This window comes from Stegodyphus dumicola, chromosome 4 (genome assembly GCF_044657685.1).
Source record: "Stegodyphus dumicola isolate Sdum_Otavi_A_Nest chromosome 4, ASM4465768v1".
Lineage (NCBI taxonomy): Eukaryota > Metazoa > Arthropoda > Arachnida > Araneae > Eresidae > Stegodyphus > Stegodyphus dumicola.
In genome coordinates this window covers 57,506,487-57,520,320 of record NC_140771.1, presented here as the reverse complement: position 1 = coordinate 57,520,320, position 13,834 = coordinate 57,506,487, and the positions used below count along the sequence as shown (strand labels likewise).

At 34.1% G+C, this 13,834-nt stretch overlaps 1 protein-coding gene across 1 annotated transcript in view; it reads right to left on the bottom strand.

The window, feature by feature from the left end:
* Positions 1-13,377, bottom strand: part of LOC118187342 (cilia- and flagella-associated protein 53-like) — a 43,614-nt gene extending 30,237 nt beyond the window's left edge. The window contains exons 1-3 of the mRNA XM_035357539.2: positions 13,247-13,377; positions 5,519-5,616; positions 2,248-2,501 (exon numbers count right to left, since the gene is read on the bottom strand). Of these exons, the coding sequence (XP_035213430.1) occupies positions 2,248-2,501; positions 5,519-5,596 (332 nt within the window). The 5' untranslated portion in view covers positions 5,597-5,616; positions 13,247-13,377. The remainder of the gene's footprint in view (positions 1-2,247; positions 2,502-5,518; positions 5,617-13,246) is intronic.
* Positions 13,378-13,834: the final 457 nt, after the last annotated feature.

Genomic DNA, 13,834 nt, shown 5'->3' with positions numbered 1-13,834 from the left:
CCAAAGGCTGTGTGCAATTAATTTATGATAATTTTTGGATGATGTGCAATGAATGGCTCTCCAGGATGTTCATGTGCAATGAATTTATAAAAATTTTTCGTTCCAGCCCTGATGTCTTCCCGCAAAAAAAGAGCACTGGGGAAATCTCCTGTCTCATACTGCTTTGCAGCTAGAATTATATTAGAAGGAGGTCGAAGTCAGAAAGGATTGGACACTCCTCTCTTTGTTTTCATACCTACACATCCTTCGCTAAACTTTCCTCCATATTTTCATTTTAGAATTGTCTGTATTTTCATTATTAATGCTTTAACTGTTTAACTTTTTTACATTGTTGTGCTGAAAAAAAATTGCATATATCCCTTCAAATATATTACACTTTATATTTAGTGCTTAAATTCAGCTGGTGTCAGGTTGAGCTATTTCTTAGTTTTTGAGTGAAATTGTGATTCCTGTAAGAAAAAGTCTAGCATTCTTTTGTATTATTTAACTCTTTACCATTAATTTAACAATTTATTCCTTTATATTTTATAGAATTTAAGTTTGTTAATTGTTTTAATTATTACATACTTTATTATTTTAATTTTTAATTGCGTTACTATTTCATTAGTTATTTTATTAATTTATTTTTATTTATCTTTCTTGGTGGTGTTCTGTAGACCTACGACACTTCTAATTTTAGAAATTAAACCCTGACATTTATATTATATAATCTGTCATTAATTTCAGTTGGATTTTGCTCTCCAGGGTGAAGAAATCTAATGTAAACTTTTTCGCGTTTTGAGGGAGCATTAATTTATATTATATCTTTACATACACGTTATACACATAGTCATTGTTGGATTCACTTTAAATTTATTATTTATGGCAAAACGCACTCTTTTAATAGGATGCTCTCAATATGATCTCTAGCTCTTCAACATGATGTACCTTTGTGGATATTGTAAAGAAAAAATGGCATATATTCATGATGGACATAAAAAAACAATAAAAACTACAAATACGCTATGCAGCTGGTCCATTCAATCGTAGGAAATAAAACCGGGCCCGCAATACCATTGTTTTACCCTCTTAACCTCTTTACTCTCTCAACCTTCTTTACCTCTCAACCACTAGTGGTCTCAGGGCAGTTGTTGGATTGATTGCTCAATTAATTAAAAGAAAGTACTATCTTCATAATATGATAAATACTTCTTAAAGCACGTTCTAAAGGATAGTGGATCTTATTTACGTTACGCCTCAGAAAGCCACAGAAACATTAAATAGCGAACCCTTTTGCGGTGATATGAAGCTAGATGAAAACACCAGTGTTAATAATTCTTACCCAGTAGACTACTGGTGGACAGGAATTGTTAAAAAAATAAATACAAATGATAAGCGACTTATCAGTTTAGAAAGTAAATGCTAGAAAGTGAGTATCACTTTTCAATACTAGAAAGTACGTACAAATGATAAGCAGCTTATCAGTTTGCTGCAGATTCTTCTTCATAAAGGAATAGCGAGATGGAAAAGGGGCCCTCACGAGAGCTTAAATGAATTTTATGGAAGCTGAACCACTTACTTCAATATGTTTTCATAACTCTACGTCCACCGGATTTTTCGCAGAAGAATTCTCATTGTTTCTTTCGTAGAAGAATTCCCATCTTTGCCTCTTATGAGGAGATGGACAAATACACCCATGTCTTTTCCGGGATTCGAACCCGGGCCCTTTGGTATCGCAATCGATTTCCCTAACCACTGTACTGGGGGCTTGTTTCTAGTTATATATATATTATATTGCTTAAACTCCATTCCTATATTGGAGGATAATTTTTTCATCGTTTAATGTTAATGCTCATTTATCTTATCAGTCGGTTAATGTTACTGAAATAGCCGTGTGCAAACATGATCACATTAAACGCGCCTGTTGAAAGAGATTTTGTAAAGTGGACGAGCTTAACTTTCATAACTTTGCGTTTCCCAGATACCGACACTACTTCGATAAACAAGTTTTCTTATTAAAATCGCTTTCATGAAAGTAGTATTGTTACAGATAAACATATTTGGCTGAATTTAAAAACGATTTTCTTTGGTCTTAAAAACCCAACCTTTCATATAAAAATGAAACAAAAAATATAACGTTCGGATATGCTTTACGCAAATATTAGGATTAAATACAAACATTTTCAGGTTAGTGGAAGGGCGTATCAAACAATCTTCAAACAGATATTTAAAAATAAATAAAAAACAAATAAAAATTCTTCTTGGAACCTAGTTCTACGTCTCTCCAGTTCTTCGTCCATTTTGGCTGTCACTTTATCCACCTCCCACTGGACTCTGCTATAAAGGCTCTTCTTATCTGCTGCGCACTCCCACTGATTGCGAAAAAGATCTCTGTCGTGCAGTTTTGCGTACTCGGATATATCATCAAGGAAGTTCTGTCGATTCCAGTAATCGCGAATAGCTTGAGCCTGCCGATTTGCTTTCGAATCCATTCTGCTTCCATCAGCAGCTGCTCGCTGAGCCTAGGAAAGTAAAAATAAAATACAGATTCTGCTTAAGACAAGCATGATAAAGACATCAGGAATTAATCATCACCTTTTAGAGAAGTTTTGAAACATTACTGTAACGTAAGTAGGGGTTCGTAATTGATTCAATGCACACAGTACCAACGGAAGCTTGAAAACATTTATCCCCTTCCCCCAAAAAAACCACTTTACAGTTCTGGAACTTTTTACAAAAATACTTGCATCTTGTGGAAATTTGTTTAATTTAACTAACGGTTAATTTTTGGTTAAAGCAACTTGCTTTTCAATCTGGTTTTCAGCCATGCTTTCTTGTCAGAATGTTAATAAACTAGCGCACGTGTATTCAAATGAGATAGAAAGAAGTGCTATTTAAGGGAAGGATTTGGAAGTAATTTTTGCTAGTTAAAGAGAGACCTGCTTGAGGGCTACGTTGCTATTTTGAACTACTAGCGATTAGACTGATGTAGCGTTGAGCGCTCCTAACTATTAAACTTGTTTTCACTGACTTCTACGAGTAAGAGGCGCGTTAAATTATCCCGTTACACCAAATTTACTTCATTCAATTTTAATTTCATCATTACCTGCCAGAAGTGTTGGCTTTGTAGAAGCCCAAGTGGGGTCATCTGTGAAATTATAGGGAACAAATGAAAGGTTCTTTACATCCTTTTTTCTTCTTCTGACTTTCCGTTGTAATTAAGACCTGGGGATAATTCCTCGTACAGTCTTTTAGAGCTCGTAGTTTATGCTCCCCAAGAACACGAGCAAAGGTTTTTCTCAGTATGACAGAACATAATCAGTAGTTACCACTTCAGACTACTCAAAACGTTAAACCCAACGCAATGGAAAGTGCATCTAAAGAGCAAAGCTCGCACGGAGATCTCTCATCACTCCGAACTGAATTCTGAATTAAAAACTGAGAACTGATGCTTTCTCCGTTATTATATAGTTCCCCCCCCCCGGCCTCCGAGAAATTTCCAATACCATCCATTTCTCGAAATGACTAGAAGGCATCCGCAGTTACAGTTACATAGGGCCGCATATGGTTACGATTACATGGTGATAGAACCAGTAATAGTTACACAGACCAAAATTTCGCCAAATGGTCACCAAGTTTGCTGACTTTTGGCGATTTCTCGCCAAATTTGGTGAAAAAATTAGCCGCCCAAAACATTTCCAGCTTGGCTATGGCAAGATAGCCATTTATCTCGATGTTAAATCTACTTGCCCCTGTATCACTACCTTTCCGGCGGAGCTTCTCGTTTTTGAGGCATTTTATGTTACACTAGTATACCGGAAATACGACAATTTGCACATAATTTCTCTAAACGCATTTACATATATAGAAAATTCGCAACATTGTGAATGCGAAATAAGATGCTGACTCACTTCTTTTAGAATGGGCAACATACCGAAATATGGAATTTGTATGAATGTTTTTAGATGGCTCCTCAGTCATTCATTTAAAATGTATTAAAATAGTTAGAAAACTACTTATTGAGTGGTGCCAGAATGAAATTAGTTAAACAAAGAGGACATCTAATGTTTTTTAGATGATGGAGTAATGCAGATAGGCAGAAGATAGAAGACAATGGTTGTCAATAAAACTACAGTGTTTCTTATGGGTTTGTGCTAATCGAAACTACTTATCATCGACCAAATAACTTTCTGTAATTAATATATCAAGTATCAAAAATACAGAAACAGTATTAAATAGCTACATACGTTAATTGATCCATACTAGGAGAGCAAATTGGTAGTCATAAGTTTACATAAAAGGAAAAGAATTGACTAAGCTTAAAGAAAGCAATTTTAGTACATAAATATCATCTTACGAATCCCTCTCTAACCAAGAAAGCAAACTTGACTTCTGAATTCATCTTTCTACCAATTCACTAACGAAGGCACTCTTCCAATGAAAGGCACTTTTAATGAAATAAATTATTTCGATAAAATAGCGAACCATCATTTCAATCTCACCTTATAAGAACTGACTTGCTATTTTTACTTTTGCTACATATCTTTAAATATTACATTATTTTGCATATTCGAGTAGAGAATTCGTGGCGCATAAGATACAAATGGTAACAACACAAAATAACTAAGTTAAATTAAGATAAAACTTTAAACTATCAATTAATACAAATAACCTTCATTCCGTTTTTCACCTGCATGACTTTTTATTAATATTTTTAGAAACTAATTAATGTAACAACTCTGTATACAGCCTGCTTGTAAATGTTAGTAAAGTTTACTATTTTTCTTTTAGCCGCTTGTTTTATTTTAAAACTTTACTGTCCTCTCTTATTTTCCACTTCCGGCCAGAATAAACACGATAATTTTTTTATGCAGATTGTACTTGCTAACGCTTAAGTATTTAAGTTGTGGCTTTTTGCCTAGAAAAGAGTTAGATGGAGAGAAAGTGAGCCTCCTTGCCACTGTGTGCCATGCGAGCTTTCAATCAGTTGCTGTCCGCCTTTAAGACCAGAGATTTAGTCCTCTCGATATTTAAGACGTATTGTATTTTTTCGCAGTTTGCGCTCTACATACGTAATAAACTCAAAGGCCAACCTTAGTGTTAGTCATCTGTATAAAGTATCCAAAGTTAGCTCTTATTTAAATTTAGTTAGTTAGTAGTTCTTATATTTTTACTTTCAGACCACAAGTGATTGGTCTTTGTATCCGAAGTGCGGGAGCGTCTGTAATAAAGCATAGTTAAACCCTTCGCATCTTAGTCATCTGTTTTACAATTCCCACAGAACATAGCTTCCAGTAAGCTCACTGTTCCCATTCAGGACATATCATGTTCGCAAAGCTGATAAGGAGGAATAGTAGTCCTGATAGTACAAAGATGGAAAAAGAAAAGGACAATCGTGATACATCTTGTCCAAAAGTAAAAATTTTTAATTTATTAAATGCTAACTAATATAACTAGCAAATACAATTTAAAAGAAAGAGAAAAAATTAATATTATATTCAACGGAAGTACAAATAAATAAAAATTAAATTTTTCTTACTCTCGCTTTAATATAAGGCGCATATCCAGTCGCTTCGATTACCATTGGATTTGTATGATTTTGTGCTGAGAAAGCCATTAGAGTACAATTTGTTTTATCTGAAAAAAAAAAAGAAGCAGTGGTAAGAAAATATTAGCCGGTATATTGGCCCATTTAGTACAAAATCTTTGCTATAATAAACTTTCCTAAATAACTAGCCTTTTTTACTTCTTTGCATGAAGTAAAGAAAGTACTGTAATCATGAAAAATTCCGGATATAATAATTCAATGAAAATATCCATTTTGACCGCTATCGAATGCAATTTAACGATGTTTTTGCGTGACATCTGTACGTAAGGGACAGAATAAAGGACTCGCTTTCCCAAAAAGAATTATAAAACTGATTTAAAATGGATTCAGAAAATATTTTTTTCGTGGCTTCTGTACGTATGTATGTATCTCGCATAACTCATAAACGAGTAGCTCAGAACGTTGAAATTTTATATATAGAACTTCTATAACTGGAAGTTGTGCACTTCCCCTTTTGGTTGCTATCGGCGGCATCAAAAGAATGTATATATATAATATATATAAACTCACTCTGTTATTCGGTTCCGCGAGCTAATTTTTTTTTATTCTTGTATGTTGGTAAATTGTGCAATTTTAGCTTTAAAAACGATTAAATTGTGTTGTTCTTATCTTTCGGTTAAGCTTTTTATGCCTTTAATTAACCTGCATGCAATACTTATAGAATTATGAACAATTTAAAAGTTGTTTTAGTGGGACTAGGCCGAATTTTTATACCATAGCAGCCATATTTGTTTACGTTTGAAACTTAGCAGAATAGCGGATGTTTTGCCAATCTAGAGAAACTAAACTTCGCAACAACAAAGATAACGTCTTCTTTTATTTTTTGAATTAAATCATGCTTAATCCATTCTGGAATTATCTCATTTACAAAAAGTTACTAAATTATTCGATATATTGATCAGCATAGCGTCCACAACAAATGAAGTCGGTTTTTACACCTTCAGTGTCTTTTTGCCTAGTAAAATCAAAAGTAAACTTTCAGTTTTGTGCACCGAAAAATCTGCCTTCTTGCTCGCTGCCCAAACTGCTTGTTTTTGCGTAGAAATTATAATTTTAATTGTAAAAATTGTTCTTTAAATTGTATTAACTGTATCTGTGTTTCATATTTTTCAGATTTTAATAAAATTATATTCATATTTTATGTATTTTTGCCTTGTCGCGAAGTGAGAACTGAATTAATTGAAGGAGAAATATATCTGTAATGAAATTCGAGGAAATAAGTTTAAATGAAATGCAGGAAAAAATGCGTATCATTTAATATTCTGTACAAGGAAGTCATGTGGTGTACACATCAGATTCTTTTTAAATGGGATATCGTAAAATAAACTTGCAAGAAAGATATCATTTACAAATAGTGAAGTCTGAATCCAATTACTCGAATTTAGGTTCTATTCGCTGGAAAATCGATAAGCTACCAGAATCGGTAACCAGATTCTCGCAATCTCTCCTTGAGGATTTTAACTCCAGAAATTGCACTACAAATCAAAAACAAGGTCAATATTAGAAGAACTTTAACATATTATATTTGGAAAGCATACTTTTTACGAATATCAGCCATGGATAATTCATGAATAACTCTAATATGAAATTAAGAATTTCATTAACACAAGAGCCCGATTGGAAAAGTCCAGCTGGCATAGGAGGCCGATGGAAGATACTAAGGTTTGAATTGGCGTGGGACACGATTGGAAAAGACCTAAAGTGGTTCTACCATGAGAATTTGATTAGGAAGGCCAAAAGTGACACTGACATGGAAACTCGATTGGAAATGACCAAAAATGGAATTGGCATAGGAACCCGATAAATAAAGATCAAATGACCCTGACATAATAATCCGATCAGAATACATCAAGAGTGGGAACATGCCTAGAGGAGACCAAGAGCGGCACTGACATGAAAATTTGATCAGAAAAGACAACAGTGATACTGACATGGAAATCCAGCCAGTAGAATCAACAGTGACATTTTTATAGTCATTATGTTATTTTGAAGGAGGGTACGTAAAAGATATGCACTGTCTTCGCTGGGACTCGAAACCTGGACCTCTCAAATACGCTTCGAGTATGCATCTAATTACACCACGAAGGCGAGGGGAAAATATCTTATGTGATTACCCCTTTTAAAGGGCCACTTAGAATTAAGGGACCCAATCGCTAAATTCTGGTGGTGAGAAATTATCGTCCACTCCCTTTTAGTTCACGCGTCACTTGTAGAGTGATTAGGTTTATCGATGCAGGTGACAAGAAAAAGGAGCAGTACCCCTTGGCCGGGGCTCGAACTCTGGACTCTCGGATACGCGTCGAGTATGCTTCCAGTTACACCACGAAGGCATGCGGAAAAGAGGGAGAAAATACCTTATACATTAATGCGGGTATCCGGCGGTGAAAGACCAAGAATGTACCTGATATAAGAGCTGGATCAAGAGAGATCTTGAATGCCATTGGCGTAGGATCCTGACTGAAACAGACCAAAAGGAAAACTAAAATATCTTAGAAGAGAATGGTGGAAAAGGAAATGGACAAATCTGAATGATATGGATGGATGCGTAATGGTGACATGGATGGATGCTCCAGCAAATTCTTTCTAAATTTAAATTTGAGTGATCTCCAGGATTGCTTTTCCTTTGTATAATGGGCAAATACTAGCATCTCTATTCGAGATCTGAACGGCAAAGCGCTCACCATCTTCTCACCATATGCCTCCCAAACGTCCACACTGTGGGAGTACTCTGCCACAGTTACTCATATATGGTGGAAAAAAAGTACATGGATTTCAACTATTTTATTAGAACCTCCTAGTCGTCCAGTGAATCTTTGCATCAGATGTAGGGAACACACTACATCTGATGTAATAATTCCAATCAATTGTGGTATTTTCCCACATATTTAGCTACTTGTCATTTCATTTGACAGATGTCAATTCCTCTGCCCAAGAATACATAAATAGCAGTGACGAATAATGTTTTTGAACCACTGAACCAATTTCCGACAGAGGAAATTTACAATTTTTAACATTGCACCTCCAAATGGTTTCGTCTTTAACATATAGTTTCGTGTTGTGGCCATTTTCGTGTATTCGCTTGTCTGGTAAAAGATCTTCTTAAATAATGATATGGCATCCACCTCTTTATTTGGTAAATTTAAGATTGTTAACCGCATATTCACAAAAAAGGAGATATATTTTTAAAATACACTCGTTGCAAGAGTAAAAAATGAAACGTGAAGGGAGGTATCAGAACATGTGGTGACATTTCGACGAGATAACTCGGTTGATTAGCGATTCTATCTTGCGGGCCGCTATATTAAGAAAGTAGTCGAAATTTTGTGTGCTCTTGCTGATGTGAAAGGCTTTAAGCAATATACAGTTGTGACCCTGTATTTATAGTTTCAGGTTTTAAGAATTAAGTGCCTGGAAACTATTAGTGCGCTCAAACTGAAAAAGAAACATGATAATATAAAACTGAAAATTAGGCAAAAGAGTAATGTTAGTTTTCCGCAGATTTTGAATAAAACTCTAACAATTTCGAAGGCTATCAGGCACATCTCTGTCTTCTTTGGGTAGCTAAAATTTCTGTGCAAAGATTAAACTACATAAGGGGGTACAGATGGGAAGTAATACCTCCTAGCATAATCAGACATCTTCCCAGGTTCAGTATGGCGAATTCGATGGAATCGCAATACCAATAGCTGCAAATAAATAGATACCAACAACAGCGAAATTAGATACTATGAATACAAGTTAGAGGAAATTATTTTTTTAACGTCAAAAATCTGCATTTATCAAATTGTTACCAATTTATTCCTACAATTTCATTGTCACATATTATTTCAGTTTCATTTTTTTCATAGCATAGTTTCCCATTTTATAGTTTTATGTTTCTTGTTCACATTCAGATTTTCAGTTTTTGCTTAAGTTTTACAGTTCTATACATAAACCAAATAAATTAATCTAATTTTACTCCCTAGCTTTTGAAAAAACAGGAAGTTTGTATATACTTTTAATCCCTCGCAGCAAGCATCCAATTAATTAGAATATCAAAATAACGGCTCTTTCGATGATCTAAATTTAAATCCGAAACTTAAGCCTATGAGATAAAAGTGCACTTAGGTATTATTGCAACCACCTCAGAAAAAGTCACCAAATTTTCAGAAGTCACAAACTTTGGCAACCATACGCATAACAGTTCTTTAAGTAACAATATCCATTATAAGCTGAAATCCTAAAATTCGCTGAGTAACCTTTTCCTTCTGTAAAAAATTGCTAAAACTGGGCCAAAGTGACTGCGCTACGAAAGTATCAAAAACATATATGCGATAAGTTAACAATGTGAAGACCTAAATGTGGTACACATTTGTGTTATGTTTCTGATTCCCAACGTAACAAGCCTTATCCAGTCAAAGCATTATGTAGAATGTAAAGATGAAGTACCGATCCTCTGTTATGCGTCGATGTGTAAACAAACTTCGAAAGTAGGGCCCATGAGTTTCAGAAACAATTCACACTGAAAGACGCCATTTTTATTTTGACATTTGCCTGGAATGATGTTACATTAATGTGTATTACTGTTACTGTAAATTGTGTCCTTCGGTCGTAACGAGTCGAGGGGCAAAGATTCTCTTGATTTTGAAACAAGTCCAGCGCTTATGTCCTACATCCTGGATTTAGTTACATGCTTGGAGAAGACTGGTTTAGTGAAGAAGGGGTGCATGCTTAGATGGATGTAGAAGATTGTTTCTGTCATACTCTGCCCAGATGAAGACGAAATAATCGGACATATATTGGAAAGGTGAATGATGATCAGATGGGAATGAAAGGATGGAAATGAAAACGGTATGCAAAAATAAGAAAGTAACGTGGCCAATTAACCTTTAGTATCATAAAGATCTAACTTTAAATCCGAAATTTAGATCTCTGAGATAAAGAAACATAGAGGGGGCTATATCTGCCCCCCAACCGATATACCAAAGAATTATCTCGAATATGAAAATTAAATACTGATTCCTTTTTATGCGTCGTAAATTTGAAGGTAGAGTCGGTAATTTCCGGAAAAAATTCACATTTAAAGAGGTCAGATTTACTTTGTATCTTGCTTAGAAAGATGTAAAGACTCTCGCTGTAAATTGAATCCTGTGATCATGTTTGTAGAAGACGAGTAGAGTTACGAAGATTCTCGTGGTTTTAAAACACACTCAGCGCCTCTGGCCGACATATTGTATTTATTTACTTGTTCTGAGAAAGTAAGTATTAGTATAGAGAAGGTTCAGGTTTAGGTAGATGTAGACAACGCTGTTTCCATCACACTTTCTCATTATGATGAAAGAATTGAACATGTACCGGGAAAGAAGAACGATCAGAGGAGGACGACGAAGATGAAGATGACATGCAGAAGAAATTTTGTGGAAAGAAGCTGATGAAGGATTGCAGACTTTCATAAGATTTGTCGAGAAATGTTTCTCTGTATCAGCAGATCATGTTATAAAGCTTCGTAGTATACACTACGAATATTTTAAACTACGGCAACAATCTCGTATAGGAGTAGATGTTCGAAATTAAATGCCGTCACAGTAAGAAAGTCACAGCAATTGTCATGTTGTAATAAATATGACATTTTAAAAATCTTTATTAGTTTCGTTTTTCTGAAATATAGAATCAGGTCTATGTGTTTTAATTTTAAAAAGCGCGTTTTTCTCTACTGTTTACTTAATGGCGACCGACGACCAACGCGATCAAACGCGATCAACGGTCTTCGCATGCTGCAGTTTTTGCAGATGTCACCATATAGCATGAACATGTAAATTCTGGAAATATATATTCAGTTTTCCGAAAACATTTTCCGAAATCTAGGAAGTCCCATTGCTGCCTGTTAAAAGAGATACTACTGCATGCATCTATGGGAGTACGTGATAAGAAGTACATGATGTATATGGTGTTATATCCTTATTTGGTACTTTTCCGTTTTGCCGCCGCAAGCGATAAAGTCGCCAATAATGGTACAACCGATGCCAAACGGAATATTCTCGCTGGTAACCTTTTACGCCTCTTTCAGATAGTTCAGTTTTATGTCTAAGGCCATTTTCGGCAATTTAGGATGCAATCACAGCGCTTACCCGAAGCCGAAAATATAGAAAAGGTAAAGTCAAGGGTTAAATTCATCAATTCTAATGAGAATGCATTAGCGAAGTAAAGCACTGCAGTTTTACATAATTTCTGAGTAAGTTATTCGTACTAATTGGAGTATTTCTTGCATTTAAACTTGTGTTCCAAATTAAGATTTAACTTGAAATTAATGTAGATAATTACTGAGAGCATTATATTTTTGTAGAGTAGTATACGTGAGATGAGATCGCTTGGGGTCACGTGATATGAACCGGCGAAACAGGATGTTGAACCATGAAAGCATAGTAAATTCTTAAATTAATGTCTTTTTATAAATTTATTGTCTTTATTTATTGGCTTTTTATAAAATTTTAAGCGATATTAAAATTTTTATGCCTTCAAAAAAAGAAATCTTAGGACTAACATTTTTTTTAATATTTTTTGTGTGTATAATGTATGTTGTCGCCAATAAAGTCTGCTTGGCGAGATTTGCGCCGGCGAAACGGAAAAGTACCCCTTATTTTATATACAGCAAATTTCTAACCTTCCAACTATAATCTCGTAAGCAGGCAGACATCTAAACTTATATATCATCTCACTAAGAAATTAGTAATATCTACTATATGATTATATATATAGTAATTTTAAAACGTTTTATTTCATTTATTTAACTACGTTTAATTTCATTTTTTTTTTTTTTTTTTTTTTTTTTGCTGAAATATAAAATCATTTGTATGTGTTTTGATTTTTAAAATTCTGCCCGATTTTCTATATTATTTATTTAATAATGGCCGATGGATCGAAAAATCCGGCTACGGGCTCTGCAACGGCTACGGCTACGGGCATGCTGCAATAGCAAAACACGAAGAGTTCTAGGAACATATTCAGTTATCAAGATAAATCTTTTATCCGAAATCCGTAGTTTCCATTGCTACCGGTGAAGAAGATTCTATTATACAGAGATAATTTCAGACTCAAGCTGTCCCAACTGTCATTAAAAATATTCCACAATTAAGTTGGTACCAAAATCTTACCTCCAGATTCCGCGCCGGTATTTTCATTTATGTGATAATACTTTATCTACACAAAATCTTAATAATAACCATGACGAAATAATATTTAAAAGGCATTGTACTTAAGTGATGAAAAATTATCCTTTTTGATCATTGTCCTTTCGTGTGAATTTAACCCAATTTCTAAACGTGGGCAAATCATCCAAACACTAATAATGGGAAACTCTGACATAAATATTTCATAGTAATACTGTAGCGCTTTTACGATACCTCAAAAAAATTTTTTTTAAAGTTTTTAAACCTTAAATTACTAAAATTCATTTCGCATTAATCGTGAACTAATTTTAAATGTAAAAAGAAAAAAAAAAAAAAAAATGTTTTTTTTTCATACAAAAAAAAAAAAAAAAAAAAAAAATAGCACTTAGCTATTTAGAAATCAACTGAAAGAAAAGAATATTTAAGTAAGATATTATTTCATTAATTCATGGGTGCAATGGAGGTAATATTGCTTTGAAAGTCAATTCCAGTTTAAACAAAACTAAATGATTACCTTCAATGACAAGCAAATCACATCAAATAATTTCAGGCTTCAGTTGTGACATCCAGAGGACAGGAAAAAGATGATTTATGTATTACATATTTGTTGCCCAAAATTTAAAAAAAATGATTCATCAGATCAATTTTCATCTAGTGTCGAGGCTATGTGCAGCTTGTTAAGCAACGTTGTTATGGCAACCAAAGTTTCAAAACTTGGTTGCTCTGTATCGCTAAGGGAAGAATTCTAAGAGAAAAGATTTATGATTAAATTATCGAACAAACTCATAAGAGAAAATTAGAAATATTTTCATGGAAATCTGTGTTTTTAACAAGTATTTTGAATCATTTTTAAATGTTTCATTTTCATACAATACCTTATCCTAAAAACATTTTATTTTCTCAAGGGTTTTTCGTACTACTTATTTCTCTTTTGGTTATTTTTTTTAACAAATAAAAAGTTGAGGTGCGAAATATGCACAGACTTTTTCAAAAATAATGCTGTGCCGCTATTAAATTTTTGCATGATAATCTGATCAGCAAAAACACTCTATAACATAAAAAGCGATGCACCAAGAAAGTTATGCGAATGGGACAATAATCG